This window comes from Chroicocephalus ridibundus, chromosome 12 (genome assembly GCF_963924245.1).
Source record: "Chroicocephalus ridibundus chromosome 12, bChrRid1.1, whole genome shotgun sequence".
Lineage (NCBI taxonomy): Eukaryota > Metazoa > Chordata > Aves > Charadriiformes > Laridae > Chroicocephalus > Chroicocephalus ridibundus.
The window spans coordinates 4,001,516-4,027,071 of record NC_086295.1 but is presented as its reverse complement, the minus strand read 5'-3'; the positions used below and the strand labels follow the sequence as shown (position 1 = coordinate 4,027,071).

The following is a 25,556-nucleotide window of genomic DNA, read 5'->3' as shown; positions in this document are numbered from 1 at the left end:
AAAAGACCCAAAGCAGATGACTGGCTGAGGGAGAGCAAAAGGGCTGTTGCTGCCTCCTCTTCCCCAGTAACCCCTTGGCGACAAGGTGCAGCTGTATGTCCCCATCAAGTCTGGTCCCCTCCCAACAGCCGTCTCGTTAGGGAAAGGAGAAATCACTGTTGTTCGTTGTTTCATCCTCAGGCCTATGTGCTTTGTGAAGCAACTGGAGATCCCTCAGTACGGAAGCTACCGGCCCAACATGGTCCCAGCAACCCCCCGGGCCAACCTGGCCAAGGAGCTGGAGAAGTACTCCAAGGTCACCTTCGATTATGCAAGTTTTGATGCTCAGGTTTTTGGCAAACGCATGCTTGCCCCAAAGATTCAGACTAGCGAAACCTCACCTAAAGCCTTTAAATGTAAGTTGGGAGCAGGGATTGGGCTGGGTTTTGCATTTTCTGCCTTTCTCAATGTGTCGCGAGGCTCTTGCGATTGTGGATTTGGGTTGATGGAAGAGTCTTGGGACCGTGCTCCTGCTGCTGTGGAGCAGGGAGAGAAATGGGGATGGGGAGGCTGAGCTGGGTCCCAAGGTCCCCACCTTTGGTGGAGAGAGGAGCCCATGGTTGCTGGGAAAGCTTTGCCTGGGGGAGAGTTGCTTTGGCTTTGGGAAGAATTGCATCGAGTGGCGGGAACATTAATCTGAGTGATGTCTCTAGGTGGGATAAGTTACATAGTTGTCCAGTCGGTCCCCGTTGCTTTGCAGTTCATATCTATTGATCTGTCTTTCCTCATCTAGCTAAATGGATTATAGTTTTCTTCTCTTCCATCTTATATATGACCCACTCCACCCATTCGTCTTCTCTGCTGTGCTCGGCTCTCTAGCTCTGCTACCTATCCATCACCCACCCCTTATCCCCCAGCTCTTTCCTGTCGTAGCCACCCACCTCTGCTCGGTACCGAGGACCTTGCACTGGTTACAACGCTGTGCAACGAAAGTGGGGGCGAAAACGAAATGGCTGAATAAACCCTCAGGGGCCGGGCTGTCAGGAGCTGCATGGAGAGCTGGCCCGGCGCCGCCTGAGGTTCAACCTCCTCCTTCCCTCTGACACCAAACGTGCACCTGAAGACATCTTTTTGAGCAAAAAAAAAAAAACAACAAAGATTTAGGAGCCCAGTTTGCAGAAGTCAGCAGCCTCAAGAGGGCTTTCTGTCTGGCTAATCCCACTTCCACAATCCTGTTTAATCCTGGTGCAGCTGCTCTCTAAAAAGTGCTCGTACTTGAAAGCATCCCGGTTGTTGCACTACAATGGAAGCGCCCTTTATTACAGTACTAAATCTGTAAAGGATCAGACAATGAAATTGGATGGAGGCCAGGGAGCACAACTGCCACTGTCATCCTGGGTTAGGGCTGATGGAAAAGTAATTTGTTTCCCAGCACAAGTGATTCTCTTGCTGAATAGATTGTGTTATTTGCAATATTAGCAAAGAATTTTCAGGGTAATTGTACTGACAAAAATAATTCCAGCAGACCCACTAGGATAATCCTTTCTATTTTTTCTCATCACTTATTTTACTAATTTGCTGATTGCGAGTCTATTAGTGGTAGAAATACTTATGAAATAGAAAAGCATCGCTGAGCCTACGGTGTGAAATTGAAATTGGCATCTCACGATCCTGGATACTGTTGGGTTGGGCTGGCAAAGACCCGCACCCCGCCGCAAAGACATGGATTAAACCGGACTCGAAAACAAGCAGCCATACACAAGAATAACCATGTGGGCAAACCTCCAATGAGTTAATCAAAGCGACAAGATGAATATGATTGCCAATCATAGCAGGGAAATCTGTTCCTTTCACTGAGAACTTATTTTAAAGAGATCTTCATCCAGAGGGATTTATATTCCCCTGCATGTGTGTGCATAACTCCCATTAATGTCAATATGCATTATATACGCACACAATGAGGAAGAAAGCAGTCCTCGGGAAGATTAGCGTTTTATAGTGTCTTATATTACGAGTTTGTAATGGAAATAATGAAATCGCTTTGCTCTGTAGCCACATCAACCGAGGTTGACTTGCTGCTTCGCCATCGTCAGGCCAAAGTCTTCCCTAGCAAGACTCCCACTGAATTGGGTGGATTTTTCCCCCAAAAAAGGGCAGATATAAATGAATTGGGAATCTGAAGATTCTATTAATTGATTCAGAATCCAAGCCCGTGGCTGTTCCAAATCAGACGATCCCTGGTTTGCACCCACTGAAACTACCGAGTTCAGAGGGACTCTGTGGGTGGGTCAGGGCCCCCCTAAACAGGACCAGGTTTCAGATTAGGGCAAGTTTTATTGTGGGTTAACCCTGGGAAATATTCGCTTTCATTTCATGGGGTGTAAAGAGAAATTACACCTCCAGGATTGCGCTGCTGCGTGCTGTGACACACAGTAACAGTGCGGTGCTGTGGCTGCACGCGGCTGTGTAATAAATCCTGTTATTCAGGCATATTTAAATGATATGTCAGCTGTCAGAAAATCCATATTTCACTGGTGTCATCATCGGAAGCTCGTATTTCATGGCTATGGTTTTGCTATTAATGTAATTTTTTAAATTGCAAGTTTTCAAACATGCTACAAGAAATCTCCCCGTAAGGCAGCTCTGCAGATAAGTTATGGACAACAAAAAAAGACCCAGGGAGCTTCTCTAAGCTTTCTCCTTTAACTGCTTCCACCAAGGGTAGCTTTAATGAAGAAAAGCACTCATGTTTTGGGGACTTGGTGGCAGAGTTTTCACGCTGAGAGACGGTTGCACAAGCCGCAGCCAGCACTGCTCCTGTCGCACGTCCCGGGCAACAAAAAAGGCCGTGGATTGGTAATAACCACAGGTTGCGACTGGAACTGCTAATACGTTACCTGTGTCACACTGACTTAACCTCTCCCCGCTGCCTGTGCCGGTTATACATTAGCCTTGTGTTGTTCCTTCTCTTTTTATTCCAGCCAAACCTTTTCCAAAGGCCTCTTCCCCCAGCCACAGCCCCTCCAGCAGTTACGTGAAGAGCACTTCATCTTCCTCCACAGGCTTCGACTACTCCCACGACGCCGAGGCTGCGCACATGGCTGCCACTGCCATCCTCAACCTCTCCACCCGCTGCTGGGAAATGCCGGAGAATCTCAGCACCAAGCAGCAAGAGGCCCCCGGCAAGGTGAGCCCAGGGACCACCACTGCAGCACACAGCAGAGCCAGTTAAAACTTGAAGTTTGGGATGGGAGAAACACCTTTTTTTATTTTTTTTTTTTTTACCCTTCCTTTCATTTTCATTTTGAAATACAGAGGGAATGCAGAGACTCATCACGTATCACCCTTTTGCCTCCCGGCTTTGGGTGATGCAGTTTGGAGGAGGTAATCTTGGCTCTCAGTGTGTTATGGAGATACATTGTGGTTCAAATTACCTATCTGAGAAGAGCATCATTCCCAAGCAAAGTCTTAGGGCTGGTTTCAGTTCCTCTCTGGTCTCTATCTGATGCCATTTGAGATTCCTCAGTTGCATCTAGTCTGACCTCCAGCTATAGATCTCCTGGTCTGGTGGGAGGTGTCCCTGCACAGGGCAGGGGGGTTGGAACTAGATGATCTTTAAGGTCCCTTCCAACCCAAACCATTCTATGATTCTGTTTTTCAGAGGAACACAGGTTTTCCAGAAGTCCCCTGTTGCACCCCCAGCCTTGGGCAGATGTCTTAGATACCAGAGGGCATCTTAAATGGCATTAGATGCAACTGAGTCAAAATGCCACGTTGCTGGTAGAACAGGGGTGCATTTGCATGACATGTTTCTGCAATATTTATGAAAGAGCATCCCTTCCATTCAGTTCCTTCCAACTGACGATGGAGAGGATGGGACGTGAATAACTTGCCCCCCCCCAGCGCAAAAGACAAATGGGGGTAAGATCCCCGTAGGGAGTTGCTGGCAGCTGCTAACGCTGGGCATGTTTCCAACCTTTCAGTCCATGGACATTGAGGTGGATGAAAACGGGACTCTGGACTTGAGCATGAACAAGCACCGCAAACGGGAGAGCACCTTTCCCAGCAGCAGCAGCTGCAGCAGTAGTCCCAGCATGAAGTCCCCAGATGTGTCCCAGCGCCAAAACAGTACCAGTGCCACGAGCAGCACCATGACCTCCCCCCAGTCCAGCCAGACCTCCCGCCAGGATGAATGGGATGGGCCCATTGACTACACTAAACCAAACCGTCAGCGGGAAGAGGAGCCAGAAGAGGTGAGTGGTGACTCTTGACGTTCAAATAACACCTCATGGGGGACTGTATGCCATGTTTGCTTTCACAGTTGTCCTACGTTCTCCCCAAACCCCTACTTTGCCCTTTGAGCCTAGGAAAGAAGTATTATTAGCTACCAGACATCAACTGTGGACAATCAGGCAGGAGGCAGAGCTGTCCTGGGGTGAACATGGGTGCTCTTGGCTACATTGGGGTGCTCTTGCCAAGGAAGAACCCACCACTTGCGTTGTCCTGGGTCTGCATTGCTTTCTTCGTTGTAAATCTTTTCAGCTCATTTGCACCAGTAATGCTCCTGGTGACGCTCCCCGGGATGATTTATAACTGCCATTAGGAGATGCCACTAATGTTACTCCTTGCAGGTGGGGGAACCCAGCCATTACCTCTTGGCTGGGGTGAGTGTCCCGGCACTGGGGAGGCAGGTGCTGCTGAGGATGAGTATGGGGGGATTGCACTGACCTTCAGCCCTTCGAGACCTTGGGAGAGACAAGTGTAAATCCCTTTGTAGAAGAAATGTGTTTGACAAAAAGGGGAAAGTACAGACCATTTGATTTCTGGTTTGGGTACCACAAGGCGCTTGCAAAGGGTTCAGGAGTGTTGGCAATGCTGCACTAACTGGGATGAACCTGGGATCCCTTCCCACTACAACCACTTTCCCTGCTGTTTCCTTGCAGTCAGAGCCTGCCGCTCACTCTTTTGCCTCCTCGGAAGCTGACGAGCAAGAAGTGTCGGAGGAAAACTTTGAAGAACGAAAATACCCAGGGGAAGTTACTTTAACCAACTTCAAGCTTAAATTCCTCTCCAAGGACATCAAGAAAGAGCTGCTCACGTAAGTCCTGCCTCCTCCTCTCTTCCTCCAAAATGTATAAAATATGTACCCAGCACAGCTAGGCTGGTAGGAGACAAGGTTTATTAGCAAATACATTTTAAAAATTATAAGTGTAGCTCCCTTTCTTACTGTGATTGGTCTTCCCTCATTTAAGTGGTTCAACTGAAAGCTCAAAGAGAAACCCCATTCTCATCCAAGTGCAGATCATTGAGGCAAAATACATTCCCATGGCCTTTGGACTCTCCAGTTATGGAAGGGACTTCTTGGGGAGCTCTGTGCTCTTGGGATTCATGGACATGGAAACCTCCTTGCAAGGGACTGTTTTTGCTGGTATTTTCCTGCAAGAGCATTTCTGGCACAGTGATGGATCCTGTCTAATCTCCTGCCCCCTCATTTTGGGACACTGGGTGATGCTGCAGAGCCAAGAGCACCCAAGGGATCTCAGTACCTTCTCGATGGCGGTGTTGAACCAGAAGGTGCCTCCTTGGGAAAACAGGACTTGTTGGCTGCTTAACGTAGAGCAATGGGTCCCATCACCGTGATACTGCAGGGCCACCAAATGTGAACCAGGGCTGCAGCAAGACTGCTGTCATGCTGCATCTTACATTGGAGAGAGCTCCTCACCCAGCTCCCATCTGGGTATTCGTGGCATTGGGTGGGTGGAAATATAGACCAGGTCTATTCTACTAGGTGGAGCATTGCTCTGCATCCACCCTGATACCCAAACTAGTAGTTAATGTTCAGAGTCTGACCCAAACGCTGCAGCTTGGACCTGCCTCTGACCTAATGGGATGTCGGGATCAGTCTGGAGGTCGGGATGGGGAGGTCTGCCCTCCCAGGCGTCCCAGCAGATCTGCTGCGTGTGGGCCTGTGCGTCTGACCTTCCCATATGTTAAACAGGGACGAGTCAGCGGGCATCTTTTTGCTGACCTTATACAACGCAGCTCGTTATTTGGCCACGCAAGCAGGAGGCTGAGGGAGCAGACAGGCGGGGAGGAGATCCGTGGGGGCAGAGCAGCAGCAGCCTCTTCCCTAAATGAGCAAAGCACAGACCAGCCGCCCTACGCAAAGCTCTGAAGGCTTTGTTAAAACCCAGCAGCGATGTGAATAGCAATTTCTGAGGTAGAACCCTGAAGTCCTCCTGTGCTTTAATTGTATTACAAGGGTAGAGAAATTTCCTAGATGGAAACAGCCCTGGAATAAATAAATGGTGTCGTGGGCAGCCCTGAGCCTTCTCTCCCCATTTAGCATCCTTGCTCCTTCCTGGCCCAAGGGCTGTAATGAATTAGCTGTAGTTAAGGCAGGAGCAGACTTGCCTGCTGTGCCTGTTCGATGCTCCGTGTCTGGGTGTAGTTCTTGGGCCACCTCCAGGCACTGATGGCAGTCGCCGTGAAGGTGCTCCTCACCTCTGTCTTCCCATCGGCCTCCTGCCGGCACACGAGTGGGTACCACGTAGCGCTGCATCACTGCTGCTCCCACACCCTCCTATCAGTGCTGGCTCTGGGCCTCTCAGAGCTTCAGCATTGCAAAAATCATCCAAATTGGCAGCACCGAGACAGTGGGGTTCATGCCTGCGTGTTCGTGCCACCCAGCAGGCTGCTTTAAGTCTTCCGCTGCCACCGAGCAAACCAGGCAACTTAAGTATTTTTGAACGCTTTCTTCACATTTGCCACAAATCTTGTTTTTCAGTTTTTTCAAATTTTTTTTCCAAGATCCTTGTGATCTTTTTGGCGACAAAAAAGGGAGGAAAGGGAGCTGAAAGGGAAACAGCTGGTTTATTTGCATGCGAACACAGAAGCACATGCCGAGGTCCGATGGAAGGAGCCGCTGTAAGGGGCAGACAGACCCCGAGGGGGGCTCAGCTGGCTGTGCGGATCCGTGGCTCTCGGGCGAATCCGTTCCTTTCCAGCACTTACACTCCTTCTTCTTCTTCTTGTTGCCCAGTTGCCCAACCCCAGGCTGTGACGGCAGCGGACACATAACGGGAAACTATGCCTCTCACCGCAGGTGGGTTGACCTTTTTTTCATGGTATGGACTCTAAAGACTACCTTTTTTTTTTTCTTTTAGTGTATTTTTTGACCGTGTGGATAGTTTAGTTCTGTTTCCTTGTTTCCTCCCATCTTCTGTTGCCCCTCTCCCTCCCCATGCCCCAGCCCTTTTTCTTTTTCCTTTTTCCCTTTTTTTTTTTTTTTTGCTTATCCAGATATTCCATCTCTTCTCTTTCAGCCTTTCTGGTTGTCCTCTTGCTGACAAGAGCCTCAGAAACCTCATGGCTGCCCACTCTGCTGACCTCAAGTATGTTTGCGCTCAACTTGGAACTCCTTTTTTTTTTTTTTCTTTTTTTCCACCCTTTTTTCTCTCTTCCCCCTCCCTGCCACCCCCTCCTCTTGCTCTGCTTTTGCTTTTCCATCCCCTCCCTTCTCCTTTCAAAGAGACGATCAAAACCCGCCTGCGAGGAGCTCTGGTGGAGCCCAGCCTCCAGCTGCCGCGTTGGGAGGAGTCGGCATCGTGGAATGAGGCTTATTTTGGGGAGGGGGGATCACAGCAGCGAGCAGAAATAACTGGACCCCTGGCAGGTTTCCTTTGGGCACTGTAGAAATATGCCATTTTCTTTTTCATTTGGTGTCTTTTCCCAAGCTCTTGCTTCCCTAGTCTGTGCCATAACCCTTTTCATTCGACGTTTTTTGTACGGCTCTCTAATAATCCAAAGCCTAGATAAAGGCACACGCTTTATTTTTGGGCAGAGACACAGCTGGGAAAATACCACCAGGACATTGCGAAAAGAAGCCAGCTCTTTTGGAGAACCTGGGATGCTAATTTTAGGCTGAATTTTAGGGGTTGTTTGGGATGCAGTGACAGAGGCTCCTATTCATTTCCACGGGAGTTTGATTTGTGAGGGGAATGAAAGAGGGACTGAGCAAACGCTTGGTGAGGCCGGATCCTGAGCCGATGGCAAAGGGCTCACGGGCACACGAATTTCTTTGTTCCCTTTTCTGTTCTTGATGGGAGGAACATGGTGTTCCCATTTTCATTCAAATATCATCCTCTGAATCCTGTTTTCAGCTTGGCTGCTGTCTTCCCAAAGCTCCTCATTTTCACTAGGAGCTTATTCTTCACAAGAGGGTTTCCCAAATTCTCTCTTAGGTTGCCTCCCCTAAAGAAAGTTTTAATAGAAATTGTATTTAAAATAGATGGAGACGCTGGGGGGACCCAAACCCTCCTCCACCCAACCTACACCTTTGGGGAAAAACTAACTGGGAATTTTTTTTCCAACATCACCTCCATGGAGCCAGCCAATTTTTGGAGGCTGATATAGCCCCCTGAGCACCCTGCTTTGCTGAATCCCATTTCAGGATTATTTAGACACTGAGATATTCGTAACTACAACTGAAGAGCCCCTGTGGAGAGCCAAACCTCATCGGGGACTTCACATTGTAGAGGCTCATCATAAAAAGAAAATAAATACGTCCTGTGTCCTATATGCAATCAGTGATGTTTGGAGCCGTGGTAGGAACGGTCAAGTCAGGTGGGAGCCCCTTTGGTCACTAAGGTGGTCAGTAAAGCCCCAAATCCCTTTTTGGTGGCCCAGAGGTCAGTGTGGGTCCAGGCCTGCGCCGCACCCCACTGCTGATGCCGGTGCCAGGAGAAATGTTCGTTAATCACCTGCTCCTTATCACAGGGGTGGAAAAAGTAGCTGGATTAGTTGATATTAATAGAATATGCTCGTGGAGGGAAAGGACTCGCATGATTAGCGCTAAGTACACTTAATCATGCATTATGGACGATATACATTTTGAAAGTACCTCTTAAGAGAGCTTTGCTGAACTGGTGTTTCTCCAACAGCCTTAAAGAATAGCCCAGTGACCAGGCAATTAGCGTTACAGATATTGAAAGCTCTCAGGAACAGTGCCCATTTCCAGTAAGGAGAAAAAGCAAACGGGGTCGTCCCTGAGACCGAGCATCACGCCGAGCCTTGCTGGGCAGTATCCTGCTCCCCTTGGGCACCCAATGTCAGCACTTTGTATCAAAATACTATTTAAACCAGGAGATTTCTGGCCAAAACAAAGCTTTTTTAATGTTATTTCCCAAGTACTGCCTTTTTCATTCTGTCCTGGTGAGGATGGGAGCAGAGGAGGAAGGAAGGGAAGAGGATTTGGAGATATTACAGATAGCGCAGTCATCGCTTTCCACAACTCCAGATAAGCCATGTCAGTGTTTCCATTATAAATTCTATTTCAGGGGTTAATATCCCTGATATAAAAAAAATAGCTCCAGGCTGGAACATGCAATAAAAGGTCTCTGTCGGTATGATTTGTCTCCAGATAATTAAAAATAAAACTCAAATCACTTCTCTCCCTTTTTTTCAAAAGTCCTGAAAGGCAAAAGGAGTTCGGTGTTAGTGTTTTCATAATATCATCCCGCCCTGAAGCTAGAACAACAAAGAAATAGTTTTGCTTTCTACTTTAACAGCGTATAACAGGGAAATGTCAGAGCCATCTCCTAAACCTGTAATTTCTAAACGAGTTAGAGAATTTCCACCCTCATCGGGGTGCTGCTGGATGTCTCCCTTCTCTTCCTGCACCAGACCTATGTGCATTTATGTGCTGCTGGCTCTGAGCAGGCCGACCCTTGGTCCTGACTGCGTCTCCCTGCCGCCCTTCCAGGACCAGGATGTGTCCCTGCTCTCCCATCCTAGGTGAGGTGCCAGGTTTTTTCACAAATGGAAACTATTCAATGACCCGCAAATGCCAAACCCTCCCTCAGAGCTGGTGCAAAGAGGAGAATTTTTATATTTTCTAACAAAAAATGCCCATCGGTTCACTGGGGTGTCCTAGAGACACATCAATCCCTGCTCTGCTGCAGGGTACCAACCAGTGCTACCAAGCCAGGCGGCACTGGTGGCTTTAAAGGTGGGGGTGGAGAAAGTGGGGACGCAGCAAAATCCTCCCTCGAAGAGAAAGGACACTCTGCAAGCCGTGATCATCCCGTGAGCTTTGCTCGCTCTGGCTCAGAAGCGAGCGACTGGGCATCTCCTGCTCGTCCCATGGCAGCAGGGTGTTTTTCCTCCCCCCAGTCCTCATCACTTGACTCAAACAGCCCTGGCTAATTGGCAGGCTGGTGTGCACATCCTCGGCGAGCACTCCTCGCCTCTCTTCCTTGTCCCCATGACAACTTTTATGTCCGCCGCGTCACCTACAGCATTCGGAGCAGATCTTTGTGCTCGGGGTACTTCATATCCCCTCACCTTTCTCGCTTCTGTGCCCTTAATGATGTGGTGCTTAACTCGCGCCATTATCTTTGCCGCCGCTCGGTAGGGCTCGCAGCCCCCGCTAGCCTTTGTGGGGGTTTGTGTGATCACAGAACTATTCTCCAGGCTTTGCTTTCAATCATGCCCCCGGAGTGTTGGATCCTTACCTTCAAACCCATGATCATGGCTGCATCTTCAAAGCCCTCTTTGTAACGGCAGCGGCTGAGGACCAAGGGGCAGATTTTGCACCGAAGCACCAGAAGCTGCTGGTGCACCGTGTGTGGTGACCTGCTGATCCCCAGCACAAGGCTCCACAGGCAGCTGTCCCCCTGCAGACACCCCCGTCCCTTGCCCATGGTATTACAGAAGGAGGAGAACCAAAATCAACCGAACTTTTTCCCTCCTATTCCTTCATTACTTCCATCAGAGGCATCAAATGGGTTTAGACATATACGGACTATTCAGGGCCTTCCGACATATTCAGACGTATTCAGGGCCCTGGAGAGAGACTTTTTACCAAGGCCTGTAGTGATGAGACAAGGGGTAACAGTTTTAAACTGAGAGAGGGGAGATTTAGATGAGATCTCGGGAATAAATTCTTTGCTGTGAGGGTGGGGAGCCCCTGGCCCAGGTTGCCCAGAGAAGCTGTGGCTGCCCCATCCCTGGAGGGGTTCAAGGCCAGGCTGGACGGGGCTTGGAGCAACCTGGTCTGGTGGGAGGTGTCCCTGCCCGGGGCAGAGGGTGGCACTAGATGGGCTTTAAAGGTCCCTTCCAACCCATTCTATGACTCTGAGGACCCTCCTGGGGTGGGGTGTCTGTTTGCCCTCAGTGAGATTAGCCCTTGCCAAATCACCCAGACCTGAGCTGAGACCTTCTGTTGGGCTTCCTCTTGGTGTTGGCCGAGGTGGCCCCGGAGGAGAAAGCTTGACGGCCAAGTTGCCCAGAGTTGTAGACTATATTTCTGGTTTCTTGTCTATTTTTGCATTCAGCCCAATGGCTCTGGATGGTACCTGCCGTCTCCCTGCATCTTCCTCAGGAAGACGGACACTGTCCTGGAGGTCTTTTTTTGGCTTCTTTGTTATCTGAGCTGCGCCCTTCATGGTGGTAGGGACAAAGGCTGGGACCCGTGTCCCTCTGCTGGAGAGCACCTACCTGCCACGCTCGCAACATCCCCGCCTTTTCCCACAGACGTTCCTCTCCAATGCCAACATCATGCAGTGATGTGTTGACTTTGGCGTCGTGGACATTACAGACCAGACCTTGCTCCTATGGAGGGAGAAGGGGCAGGAAGAAAAACCTGTTGCTGTGTTGACAGTCCCCAAATTTCTCTTTGAAATGAGCTGTCGCAAAGCGTCGATCCCCTGCTCGCGTCCCCAGGCTAATCTGAGCATCCCTTTCCTCCGCAGGTGCCCTACTCCTGGTTGTGATGGCTCTGGTCACATAACAGGAAATTATGCATCGCATAGAAGGTAAGATCTCCCTTAAATTATTTCCTCTGTAGCCTCTTTCTGTGTTTCTTTTTTTTTTTTTTCCCCCTGCAGTGGGCAGAGTTGTAAAGTTCTGAATAAAACATTAATGTTACTGACAACTGAAGCCTATTTTCATCTCTTTAATCTGACTTCTCTTTTTTTTTTGATGTTTCCAGCATCTGATTAGAAGCTCCCTTCAACAGAATAAAAGACAAAGGGTCAGATTTTAGCTGATGCAATGTTCCCGTTAATAATGCTACCTATTTATGACTTCTATTATCACTTTAGAGCATTAATAGCAGAGATCTGAGCCTTCTGTTTCAACAATTCCATTAAACATCGCAGGCTGTTAGCAGATATCTTCTTATCTAGACACCATTAATTACTGTCCATCTCCCTCAATTTTTTATTATTTTTTTTTTCCTCCTGACTTCTCCTCGTGATGTGAAGCTGCAAAACGAGAGAGATCAAAAACACTGTGCGAAATTCAAGGGAAAGATGACTGAAGCGGGGGAATAGCAAATGCAGTGATTCTGCCAGTGAGACAGCCCTTTCTTCTCTTTTTAACCACAGTCTGTCAGGCTGCCCTCGTGCCAAGAAAAGTGGGATCAAGATCACCCCGACAAAGGATGATAAAGAAGACCCAGAGCTGATGAAGTAAGTCTGGAGAAAACTCCCCAGAGGACCCTTTTGCTCCGTCCCCTTTGCCTCCCACAGATTTCCGCGGGATGAGCAGCATCCATCCCGCGTCCCCCCTCGCTGGCGCTGCTCGGAGCATCCTCTACCCGCCAAACTCTGTTGCCAAAACTCTTCCGCTGCTTTCCGGGGCATTGTTCCCCGATCCCTGAAACGGTGGTGTAATTTCGAAATTTGATTGGAAAATCAGAAGTTGGGGGAGGTAACGGTGTATTCTTTCTTCCTTGTTTTTAAAGGTGTGAGGTGTAGGTTGGTGGGGTGTGAACAGTTCCCCTCATACCTGTCCTTGATGTAATGCCTGGAAAAATCACCAGTGCCGTAAAGGAGGATAAAACCCCACAGTCAAGTGAAATGTTGCCGGTTTTTGGGCAGCAATGGGCGGGCGAGGGGTGCTGGTGGGTTTGCTTAACTCCCAGGAACACAGTAGAAATAGAAACTACCCAGCACTGAGTCAGGTCAGGAGCCGGTAACCCCCAAAAAGCCACCTTTTCTAGAGTCTTTAGCATGGCTGAATATTTAGAGCGAACAGAAAAAGTCTCTGCTGCCTCGGGCTGAATTTTTCGAAACATCCCAGGGGGTTTATCCTACTGGGAACAGAGATTTTAAATCCCTTAGTCCGCCTCAGGAGCTTTCATTTGCTGCGAAATCCATTATTCCTGACTTTTAGCAAGCCCGAGCATCGGAAGCTCGGCGTCCAGGGCCTGATGTGAGGTTTGGGGTCTGTGTCTCGACCCCGCGCACAGCTATAGGACATCAAAGCCTTCACGGCAGGGCTGGGACCGGCACTGATTCCAGCATCTTATTTTTGGTTAACCCAGAGCATCCCCAGCCTTTCTGGAGCCTGTCCGCTCACCAGCAAGTGCAGGTGGAGGGGGGCAAAAAGAAACACGGAAAAACTTATCAACCCCATCCAAGAGTTTCTGGATGCCCGTAAGCGCCGGCATTTCTGGCCAAACCCCTCTGGCTCAGCAGACTGTCCCCAAATGCATCTTTTTTTCGCCATTTTAGCCCTAGGGCAGGTCTTGCCCTTGCAGAAGGGCAGAGGTGAATACCGCCGTGTAGCCGGGTTTTGCCCTGGAGCAGGAGTGGGAAGCGGGGGGTGCGGAAGAGCCCCGCGGGGGCTGCGGGAAACTGGGATGCGCCAGCCGGGGGAAGGACCTTTAAGCGAAAGATGATATTTGAACCATCTGCTCTGTTCTTACTCCTCAGTCTACAGGAAGGAAAGCCTCCCAGTTAAATGAGCCGTGCGATAATTAGCAGGAGTTAGCGGAGTTTATTAAAAATTAAGCAACCTACTTGAGAATCTGGGGGAAAAAGTCCTTTTTTTGGCTCAAATACAGTAAATTGCTGGTGGCGTTGTAATGCTGTGCCATTAACCGGTGACATAGCGAAGGAAAGGACAAGCAGCAAATGCTGTTGTGCAAGTGCCGGCGGTTGCACGTTTGCTTCTTTCACCGCAGCCAAAGGCCCCCGTTGGGAGGTCGCCCCTCTCCACCTTTTCCCCAGGGACACGTGTCCTGCGGGGCTGGGAAAGCCGTGGCTTTGCTCATCCATTCGGGGCTGGGACCAGTCCGGGATATGCCAAGGGACTCCCCCACTGCGGTTTCTCTGCAGAGAGATTTCTTCCCAGTGCAAGGAGAAAGGGGGTTTTATATGGCTGGTTTGTCCTGGTGCAGCTGGTGCTGGTACAGGAATGTGGGACGAGGTGTCGGGGCATCCCCAGCAGAACGATGGTGTCCCCCCCCCCCGGCATCCTCACCAGGGGCTGGGGCTCTCCTAGTTGGCAACTAGAACCATGCGCTGCTTGCTCACCTCTCCCTGTTTCCCCCCCCACGAGGGGTGTGGGGAGGAGGGAGGAAAAAGAGGAGGGGAAAGAGAGAAAAAAACCTGGTGGGTTGAGATAAAGACAGTTTAATAGAAACAATAACAGAAAAGGAAAATAACAATAATAATAACACCAACAATGACACAGGTCACTCTCACCGTCCAGTGAACTGGCATCATCCCGAGCAGTGATTGCGGATTCCCGCCCCCCGGCTAACCCCTGTTTATATACTGAGCATGACACCTATGGTATGGAATATTTCATTCCATCCTTCTGTCTATGCGTCTATGGGAAGCTGAAAAAAGTCCTTGAATAGTGTAAACATCACTTAGCAACAACTAAACCCAATAGGTATTATTGACATCCCTTTCGCAGCAATGACTAGAAAGAAAATTAACTCTTTACCAGCTGAAACCAGGACATGCCCTAAAGGTACAAACGCTGGGAAGGTAAAGTGGCAAGAAATGGGGATGGAGCACCACCAGAGCTGGGATTTTCCAGCGCCGTCCGCCCCTGGACTGGCCTTGGAGGCTCGTGGTGGCTTTGCTGCTCCGTGGGCAGGGTGCAGGCAGCACCGGGTGCGAGGGTCTCTGTGGCATGAGGACGTGAGGGCGGCATGGGCAGCAGCCCCCGCTCCTCCAGTCCGCCCAGGAGAAGCAGAACCTCCTCCGAGATGTGCAAAACAACAGCGTGCAGCGGTCCCGTGGCTGCCGCCCTCCCCCAGTCCTTGGAAAGCTCGTGTCCTGGCTCCCGCAGCAAGGTGCGCCCGCTGGGGGTTTGCGTTAAGGAGCTTTGGCTCTAAATCCATCCCCCCGTCTGCACCGAGCGCCACTTGGAACCCGGCCGAGTTTTGCACGTCGCCACCGAGGAGAAAGTCATTCAGTCCCTGTTGTTTTTGCTGTTCATCCTTCAAGTAATTTGCTGCAGACGTGATGGAACAGATCACCTCAACCTTCAGCCCAGCCCTGGCATAAAACGGAAGCATCCGCGGCTGCCTAATTGATCGAACGCTACTGGTGCTTCCGTTAAATAAAAATAATTAAAAAAAAAAAAAATTTTAAAAAATGTCCGAGCTAGCTGTTTTACACAATAAGGCTCTGGTTTATTTTTTAACAATGAAAATGTAATGAAAGTTAAATTAACAGCGTAAAATATGTAACGGCTGGGCCGTAACGGCTGCATACTAAATGCTGGGGTTTGTCTCTTTCTCTCTCGCTCTTCCCCCCCCCCCCGCTCTCCTTTTCCTCCTGAGGATTCAGTAATTTGCTCGTGATCATATAAAAGCAATGATGTTATGAATTTACTGAGGATCCTGCTGGCAGGGATATTATAAGTGAATTGTGCTGCATTTGCAGCTGATTAAAATCGAGATCAGCATTTTTCAAATTATCCTGGGAAAAGGCTGGGTGTACAGCTCCCCCCTTCTGCTGTCATCTCCCTTTTGTACGAAATACAAACAATCAGGGTAATCATTTCTGTGGCGAAACGCAGCTTGCGATTTTCAGGAGCAGCTCAGCGTGTATTTTGCTGGGGAAACTCAAAGTCCCGAACTGCCTTCAAACTGAGGACACGGGGGTCATTTTTGCCATTTCTTACCTATTTCCACCTCCTGCTTTTTTTTTTTTTTTTTTTTTTTGGGAGAAACCTCCCTCGAGCAATAAACTGTTAACTGTATTTATAATTGATTGGCATCTTTAAACAAATGCAAACCACAGCAAAAACCTTAATAGATATGCCGGGCTCTGTCGAATGCCCGAATTTAGCGGGCAGTCCATTAGGCGGGGAGTTTGCGTGCGGGGAGGAGAGAGGTGCCTCCAGAGGTGATCGTCCTCCTGGCACTTAGCGCAAGTCGTGCCAGCGCTTCCACGACGCCCCTCGCAGCTCCTGTGTGCTTTAACCGGCCGCAAACGGTGGCAGAAGCACAGGGGTGGGAGGGTTCGTGCGTTGCCTTGATGGTGATTCCCACTTTTATCCCCTTGTGAGCACGGGTTGAGCTCTCAGTAGCCACGGGGTGTGAAAGCAGGAGGAGGAGGAGGCGAGCGAGGCCGTGCTGCGGCTGCAGGCTGAGCGGTGCCCCAGGGTTTATTTGTCCTGGCTGACGGGGTATGGGCTCAGAAACCCCTCGGGTGCGCTCCTTGAAGGAGAAGGCTTCAGCTTCTCAGTGCACAGGTTGAAGCCTGACCGGCTCCTGGGTCAGGGGCTGGTTCGTGGGGAAGGGTTGTGTCCCCACGGGTACAGAGAGTGCTCCTAGGTCGTGTTGACAGTGACAGTGTAGGGTGACAGAGTTGATGACCCTGGGTTCCTCGGCAGTAACACCAGGCAGAACTGGCTGGGAACCCATGGTGGTTTGGTGCAAGCTTGCCACCCTTGGTTAACGTCGGGATCCAAAGTCAGGCAGCCCAGCCTGCCGTCTTTGCCCTCGATGAGGCACCAAACACAGTTTTGGACACCATTGGGACCTGCTTTTGCTGCAAGTGTGAGCGTGATGTGACCTCCACAGTCGTTCCCTCTTGCAGAATGTACCTTGGTTCTCTTTGGCTCTTTTGAAGGCGCAGACACAGCTCTTAACGTCCCATCTGCGATTTCCATCAACTGAGCATCTACTGCGTAAGGTCGAGATGAGATCCCCAAGAGTGAACAATTGCTTCCCAGGCTTCCTCATTGCTGTTCATCCCTAATTTTCTTACGTTCCTCTTCATTCCCATGCTGTAATTTTTGGTTATTCCCTGTGCCCAGGTGTCCGGTTCCTGGCTGCGTTGGGCTTGGACACATCAGCGGCAAATACGCCTCTCACCGGAGCGCGTCAGGGTGCCCTCTCGCAGCCCGCAGGCAGAAGGAAGGATCGCTCAACGGCTCCTCATTTTCCTGGAAGTCCTTGAAGAACGAAGGCCCGACCTGCCCAACCCCGGGCTGCGATGGCTCCGGCCATGCAAATGGGAGCTTCCTCACTCACAGAAGGTAGATCACAGGTTTGAAATCATCGCGAGCATGACAAAATTGCCATGGACTAACCTATGTCCCTGTAGATGCTGCTTGAGCATCGTTCAGCATTTCACGCAAGGCTCAGAGCTGGTGCTTTCGATGCTGACCTCAGTCAGGTTGCTCCAAGGTTGGCATTTTCTGCAGGGAAGAAAACACGTAGGTGTTTAAACATTGCAACGGTGAGATGTGGATTGGGCAAAAATCATGAAAAATCCTTCCATGACCAAGCCAGAACAGGACTTTGGTGCCCAAAGCAGGGATTTGATGCCCAAGCCAGCCAGACTTAAGCCCTTTCTTTTAGGAAACAATGTGTTTTTTAATCTTTGCTCAGAGAAAATTGCTCTCCTTTTATAAATGGGGAGTTTTGTGGCATTATTCATAAAGCAATTTCCTCTGTACCATAAAAAGCTTCTAGGAGAACTGTCTCGCAGCATGAACTCCACCAAATGGTACGTGCTCTTGTTGGGAACATAAGCACTTATAAATACCTAGAGCTGATGAAAGTCATTTTTACTTGCTTTTTCAGTTTGTCAGGGTGTCCAAGAGCTACTTTTGCTGGGAAGAAAGGAAAACTCTCAGGGGATGAAATTCTCAACACAAAGTTCAAGACCAGCGATGGTAAGGATTTTCACTCCTTTTGCCTGGCAGGTGTGGCAGGGTATTGAGCCCCTGCATCTTTTTCTTTGCAGACCGGGCAGGTTTCCACTACTGAAATCTGGCCACAGATTTGCAAGGATATCACGTGCTACGAAACACCTATTTCTTGGGGTTCCTGGGTGTTTGGGGGCGGCGTGGTACCAACAGCGCTCCCTGAGTGACACACTGTGAGGGAGCAGGTGAAACAACAAAGAAGGGGTTCCCATAGCGAAATTCCAGGCAAAAAACCATAATGCTGAAATTTAGTTTGTGTTCGGTTTTGCTTTTTTTTTCCCAAATATTCACTGGTATTTTTATAAATCCCTTGCAGTCGTTCAGCCATTTTTCACCTATTCAGGGCTTTTAGTCCCGAGATATTTCTGGATCTGGAATTTTGTTAGCGATGGCACTTTGCATTTCCAGTGCTATTACTGAGGTTTCTGTGGTATTTGATGAGGTTCAGGCATTTAACTTGAATACTTATATAGTTTGGAACCTATAAATACCTGCACTCTTCTAGAAATGTTACTTTGTTTTATGAACCTCGGAATTTCTGAGCAAGACATGCATTAGTTTTTTAAATGGCATCTTCCCAAACTCAGGACTGGAGAGAATGACCTCAGTTTTCAGGGCAATGAACCCTGCAGGGTGTGGGGATGTGCTGGACTCCAACCGTTACGCTGGCGCTGGCTTTTGCATTTACATAGTGACCTATAAAGTATCACTGAACCGTGATGCTAAAAAGGTTACTAAAAAAATAAAAATAGAAACCAAACCAGGTGAGATAAGCATCCCATTTTGAGGATGTAAAAGCAAAGGTGAGGACTTGGTGATGTCTACGCAACAAGACGGGCTCAGCAGAAAGCCCAACATTTTTGCCTTTCCCGCAAACGTTTGCTGACCGCCCTTGATCTTCCCTCCTGCAGTTCTGGAGAACGATGAAGAGATCAAGCAGCTGAACAAGGAGATCAGTGAGCTGAACGAGTCCAACTCGGAGATGGAAGCGGCCATGGTGAAACTGCAGTCGCAGGTTTGTGTGCTTGGACGTGCATCCAGACCCACGGATGGATGGCCAAGCCCCTTGGCATGGTGGTGGGTGCCATTGCGTGAGGGTCGGTAACCCTGCTGTGCTCCTTGCTCTGCAGATCTCCACCATGGAGAAGAACCTGAAGAACATTGAGGAGGAAAACAAAATCATAGAGGAGCAAAACGAAGCCCTGTTCCTGGAGCTCTCAGGGTTGAGCCAGGCTCTAATCCAAAGTCTTGCCAATATCCGCCTTCCGCACATGGTAAGAAACCTTGATGCTTGCCCCAGCCGGCGCGATCAAGGGAGCTGTGCCAAACCCAATCCACGATAAGGCTTAGGTACAATTAAAGAGTGGGAGAATTTCTCTACACACACCTTCGTGTCCTTTATAAGATCAGTACTTTTGCCTTATCTCTGAAGCTTGCATTATGTCTCCCTTTTGTTGTCATTTTCTGCTGATCTCCCTTTGTATCTATTGTTCTGTCTCATTACATCTGGGAGCATTATCACAAAATAGGAAACTTTATCAAGGGCACCCAGCGCCTTTTAGGCTAAGACAGCACAAGCAGAGATCAGGAGGGATTGGATTTCAACGTCAGAAAGATCTTACAGCTCCTATTATAATGCAGGTAGTTTCAATTCAGTTCTGAATAGCTGGCAGCCAAAGAATAGCATTCTTAAAGAGAGTGTATTTTGTTTAATTTAACAAGGTCTAACAGCCCACAGCATGTTACCATAGAGTTACTGCAAAATGAAAAGACTGCATTAAAATAGTAAAACCACAAAAGGCTATTAATTACCTTCTCTCTGTTCCCAGGAATGTAATTACTGTTGTCAAAACCAGGTGTGTGGAGGGGGGGGCTCTTGTTGTTGGGGAAGCTGTCCTCTTACAACTCATAAAGACCATCGCGATGATCAGAGGAATAAGCGTCTGATTTATTTTTCCTGCCATCTTTTTTTTTTTTGGGGGGGGGGGGGAGGGGAGGGGAATCCTTTTCATTGGGGTTTGTACTTAAATTCAGGCTGGTTGGAGAGAAGCCATCCTCCAGCAGAGCAGTTTTGGATACTATTCACCCAGCTGCCTAACTGGCAGAAAACCGCTCACCGAGTGCTTTTCTGTAAAGTATTTGACACATAAAGGTCAAATAAACTGTTCAGCAAATATTTTTTCAAGGTTTCAGGCAACTCCAATTAAATAATGCCCACGAGACTTGTATGCTCATTTTATTCCTGTTCTTTTTCTTCCTTCTCCCTTTCCTTTTTCCCCCCATTAACTCCAAGTTAGAGAGTTGCAAGGTTTCCATAATGCCCCTCAAAAAGCAAAAGCCGTACCGCCGCAGCAGCGAGCCGGAGTGGGCAGACGCGAGCCCAAGGTGACCGGGCTCCTGTCCTAACTTTGCCTTTGATTCCCTCCGTGATGCTTCAGCAGTCCTCTCGCCCTTCATTTCTGTGGCTTAATTCAGCCTCGAGCCTGTCAAACTGCCCGCACACGTTTAACCTGATGCTGTTAATAGTTCCACGAGGCCAACGCATGAAATTAAGGACTCGGTTAAGACCTGGCAGGATCAGGGATTGCACGATGAGATTCCCCTATGTCCAGCACCAACGCACAAAACGTCTCCGACGTGGAGACCTTTGGCTGTTGGTACCTACACACATAATTAATTGCAAAGAAACCTCTTCCTGCTCTGCTACTAATGCTTTTATTTGCCTTTTTTTTTTGGCTGCAGGAGCCAATTAGTGAGCAGAACTTCGATGCGTACGTGAACACGCTGACCGACATGTACACCAACCAGGAGTGCTACCAGAACCCGGAGAACAAGGACCTGCTGGAGAGCATCAAGCAAGCTGTCAAGGGCATCCAGGTTTAGTACCATGGGATGGAGACGAGCAAGCGAACAGACTGTAAGATGGAACTTTCCCTCCAAGTATTCAGGTTTACAAGTTAGAAAACTTGTTTAATGAATGAAAAAAAAGAAAAAAAAAAAAAAAGGAAAAAAAAAAAAGGACCAAAACGTAACCAAGAGGCCATTTCTGAGATGTGGAACTGATTGAACTCAATTTCTCGTTTACTTAACTTTGGACCTTCTTGAGAAAAGTGGGATTTTTCTACCTGGACCACGAGGTAGATCAGGATGGAAGGTTAAACTCTCCAGTAGGCTGTGGGGCTTGCGTAGCTGGCGAAGAGCAGGCAGCTTTCCTGAGCCGCCATGCTCTTGCAGAGTTGATCCAAGGGTTAAAACGTGACAAGAATCAGGGTCTTGTCTGATCCAAGACTAGCGTATGACTGGCTTAAACCCTCATGTTGTCTATGGTCGTATGTCCAGATCACCTACTCACACATGAATTATGTTCTGTGTTGCTACAAGTGCTGGAGCTGCAAGCTACCTGTAAATCTGAACCTGTGCTGGGCCTCCCAACCCCGAGGTGTTCAGATATCCACTGGGCATGGGAACTCTGAAGTATTATAAAGTAGCTTATTTTTATTTTCTGAAAGAAATCTGAAGAGCAGTTCTGGATCTCCAGTGGAAAGCGCAATGGAAAAAAGGTTCTCAGGGAAGCTTTTGGAGTTTGCAACTACAGTATTCCTTTGTCTGTCTTAAATATGAGAATAGCTATTATGAATAGGCCAATACCAGATATTTCATACAGAAGAATTCTTTGATGTGTCATGGTCCGGTGTATATGATTTTTTGGAAGTCTGTTTGATGACGGTTCTGGTTCTTTTCATTATTGTGATCATCCTTACAGTGGCGCAGTACTGCCAGTCCAGAGATCATACATCAATGCCAGAGAACGTTTGAGATTGCGAGGAACAAAAAAAAAAAAAAAAAAAAAAAAAGGAAAAAAAAAAGAAACAAAAAAATCCAACAAAAAGAGATATGTTAATTGATGGCCAGCAAAGTGCTTGCCTACCGTGAATCAGTGGTTGATTTCTTACAGGTATCCACAGGGCAATGGGTAATTTTTGGTTTGGTGTTCTACGTTTTGCGCAAAATCACAGCGCACGCGCCGTTCTGCAAAAAAAGAAAAAAAAAAAAAAAAGAAAAGGAAAAAAAATAATACAAAAAAGAGTATTCAGGTATTGGGTATTCTTCCAAAGAAGCATTTTGTAAGCAGCTCGGTACACGCAGCCCACTGTGCACTTAAAGAACAACTCTATGAATGTCTTTGTGACGCTGCGCTGCAGCACCCGCTCCACGGCGCGCGGAGCCGGCTGTCACCCCGCGGGTTCGCTCCCGGCCCCAGCTCACTGTCCCCTGCCCCAAACACCTGGGGAGCGGAGGGGGACAAAACCCCCCCGAGGGCTCCCAGTTCCGGGAGCATCCGCATCCCACATCCTGCCTCCCGCATCCCTCCCGACGGCAGCGGGTGGAGCTGGGGAGGGTTTTGTTGACCCATACTAAAGGGTGAGCCTGTGGTGGCGTTTCGAGCCCAATCCTGCAGATATTTAGGGCAAAATCCGCAATTCGGAGAAGTCAGTAGGAAGCTTCCCAGCGATGGCAGCGGCCACTGGATGCGGCCTCGAAGCTCACGAGCGTCTTGACTCGTGTCGGTTCCCCGTCGAGTTCCAGAGGGCGGCTGGCGCAGGAGGGTTCGCTCCCAGGCTTCAGTGTTTGCAGGATCAGACTCCAGGAGTTCATTTATTTTAGAACCCATTCCAAGTGCAAAAATACAAAAGAAAGGGATTAAAAAAAAAAAAAAAAAAAAAAAATTTGAGGTGTTAAAAACACAATGTTCTTAACATGTAAATAGAGTCCAAATTGATTGTGACTGCAATTCAGTTAGTATTTAAAAGTAGAAAAATTGCACTTCCTGGAAGAAAGAGAGGAAAAAAAAAAAAGTAGTTAGTTTAATTATCCTGTAAATTATTTAATTTTGGCAAGATGTATGTAATTTATATTTACAACACCTTATGTTAACTTTTTGCTATTTATTTAACTTTTTTATTTATTAATTTTATACTTATTTTAAACTGGACACCGCACCATAGAAAAGAAGATAAAAGAAGCAAAAAAAAGTTAAAAATTAAAACTTTTGACCATAAAAAAAATGATATTCCAAAAAAAGAAAAAAAAGAAAAAAAAACCCTATCTACAACTCCTACTTGTAATTTTGATGCAACCAAGTTATTTTTTATATATTTTGTTATTTATTCTTTTAACGATGGGAATTTTTTTAAAGATATTTTATAACTGAGACATTTTGATAATTTTTTGGTTTGTTTTTTTGTGGGGGCAGGGGCAACCGGGGGGAAGAGAGACTTTTTCGGTTTTTCTTTTCTTTTTCATTCATATTGTTTCAGGCACTGATAACAGGAAATGAAAATTCTGTATTTATTATTTATTTAATATTTAAGTCGGGGAAAAAAAAAATGAACTGTGCTCTTGTTGTATATTTATTTTGTCGTTTGTGTGTCGGTTATGTGATGACTGAGTACTTGTTTATGTGAAGGAATACTGTTAATATTTAAATAATAAAGAGTCACATTGAAAGTTATAGCAGGCTACATGTTATTCTGTGAAAACGAATACTGTGATCTACTTTCCTCAGGAAATGTATTTTGCAGACAGAACTTCCTTATGTAATGGCAGGGTTATTTCGTAATAAAACCCAGTTCTGTTTGTGACTTTAGTTCCTATGGTCTTTCTTCGAGCTGCTGCCAACGTCCCCGACGGGTCCCTGATGGGCTTTGTCCTTGCTCCTGCACCCTTGGAGGGTCGTGTCCCCCCTCGGAGCTGCGGCCAGGGGCTGCCCACCCCAAACCTGGCTCTCCCTGCCTTCTAAATTTGGGGGATTTAGGAGGAATTTAGGTTTGGTACCTCTGACGGCTTTGAAGAACAAGAAGCTGTCACCATCCGGCCAAGCGGGTGCCTAAAATCCCCCTGCTCCCATGATGGGGGGACTCAAAAGTCCGAGCGAAGGTATGTATTTATTTACTCGGTTGCTGGAGCCCCTTCCCAAGGCAGGGGGGCTGCAGGCAGCGTTCCTCTGGGCAGGGGTCGCATCCTGCACCCCCAGCGCTCAGCATCCCTCGGGATTTCACGGCTTCCTGCTCCCACAGGCGGTGTGGGAGCAGAGGAGATGCCATCGGGAGCGGTGCAGGAGGTGCCAGCCCTGGGACGGGACACAAAGACGGACGCTTTTCCCTCCGGCGTTTACCAAAAAAATCCTCATCAAATTGATCTCTGAGGTTTAGGTAAAATGCTGGGAGATGGCTTGTTTTTGTCACCAAGATTTCCTCACTTATATCTGCCTGACCGCAATGTTCACAGATTACCTTCCTGGAAAAACGGAGCTTTTTCACTGGTAAAAGGGTTTATGTTTTGAAGCGGTGGCAATGAAGAGAATTTCTCACCGGTCTCCGTGTTGGAGATGTCATTTCTGAAGTCACCGAAATTCAGTTTCGCTTTGCTGTAGCTGTAGCTTCCAAGGTGAAATAAGGTAAATCATATTAAGGCCATTCGGAGCTGAGTGAGTTGGGTCAGATGGGAATTTCAGGCAGGTCCATCACCAAGAAATGAAATTCCCTGATTAACTGAGCTGAACTTTCCTGACCGTCCCTGTGCGGAGGCACAAGCGCTGCTGGGTTAAGGCGGGAGGCGGTGGCTGTGCTGCAAAGACACGAGGGTGAAAGGCAGAGTGAAATGGAGCCAAAAGGGTAAGAACCGTAGCCAGAAAAAAAAACTGGAGGAAAGTTTTGGGTAGAAAGAAGATTTCTTAAAGCCTTTCCTCAAGCATGTACATGGCCATGGGTGTTCGTCGGAAGGTTTTTTTTCTGTCTTCCTTGGGTGTCTGCAAGCTGTCCTGGGGCAGGTCCACTGACGGAGACTTAGGACAGGCTTGTAGGGATGGTGGAGGAGAGGAGGTCCCTCCTGGAGAGGCGGCAGTGGATGTTCTTGCTTCATGCTGGTGGGATTCCAGGGCTGGTTTTGCTGGACACAGCTTAGAGCTGATGAGGTTTTGTCACCTCTGCAAAGGGCTGCAGATCTTAAAAGGAGAAAAACAGGGAGACTTGTGCGATGGTTCACCTAAACTGGCTGGCATGTTGTTTTTCTGAAGGGCATATAATTGTTTTATGGGGAGTTTCGCTAGACTTTGCACCGCTGCGCGGTTCCTTGTGCCAATATTTGATTATGATGATAGAGCTAATAGACATGCTCGCTTGTCCTTTCTTAACGAATTGGCTGTGCCGCATAATAGAGCGGTTAGATTTGTGTTAAATTGCAGCTTTGGGAGCCATCACTGTGAGATGTTATCTTCTCTGAACTGGCGTCCTTTATCGCAGGGAAGGGAATTGAATTGGTTTAAGATGGTACGCCGCCAGTTTATAGGTGTGCTTAGGAGAGCTCTTAAGCCTCCTCCAACACGCGTAGGGTGAGAGCTGACGGCAGAGGAGAGCGGGTCTTTCGCTTCAAGGATGCAAGGGAAAAGATACTTGTCAGCATATGGTTGTTTCTAAACATGTCGATAAATCATTGACCAACGAGAGTGTCATTTGGCCTCACTGATGCCACTGTTAATTGTTAAAAGCTGCTAACGACACATCCCTCCGTTCTCCTGCTCAAGTGGTACCTTCCACTTCTCAACTTTT

At 48.2% G+C, this 25,556-nt stretch overlaps 1 protein-coding gene across 4 annotated transcripts in view; it reads left to right on the top strand.

Annotated features, from left to right (window-relative positions):
- The window catches only part of MYT1 (myelin transcription factor 1), a 67,098-nt gene extending 43,548 nt beyond the window's left edge, over positions 1-23,550 (top strand). For 3 of the 4 annotated variants that reach the window (XM_063349912.1, XM_063349913.1, XM_063349911.1), the window contains 13 exons: positions 181-395; positions 2,961-3,166; positions 3,963-4,232; positions 4,923-5,077; positions 7,022-7,084; positions 7,305-7,373; positions 11,733-11,795; positions 12,369-12,452; positions 17,053-17,274; positions 17,825-17,916; positions 18,861-18,964; positions 19,080-19,223; positions 20,692-23,550. In XM_063349912.1, coding sequence (XP_063205982.1) covers positions 181-395; positions 2,961-3,166; positions 3,963-4,232; positions 4,923-5,077; positions 7,022-7,084; positions 7,305-7,373; positions 11,733-11,795; positions 12,369-12,452; positions 17,053-17,274; positions 17,825-17,916; positions 18,861-18,964; positions 19,080-19,223; positions 20,692-20,832 — 1,828 coding nt within the window. In that variant the 3' untranslated portion in view covers positions 20,833-23,550. The remainder of the gene's footprint in view (positions 1-180; positions 396-2,960; positions 3,167-3,962; positions 4,233-4,922; positions 5,078-7,021; positions 7,085-7,304; positions 7,374-11,732; positions 11,796-12,368; positions 12,453-17,052; positions 17,275-17,824; positions 17,917-18,860; positions 18,965-19,079; positions 19,224-20,691) is intronic. The other variant, XM_063349914.1, reaches the window with a different exon arrangement.
- The last annotated feature ends 2,006 nt before the right edge of the window (positions 23,551-25,556 follow it).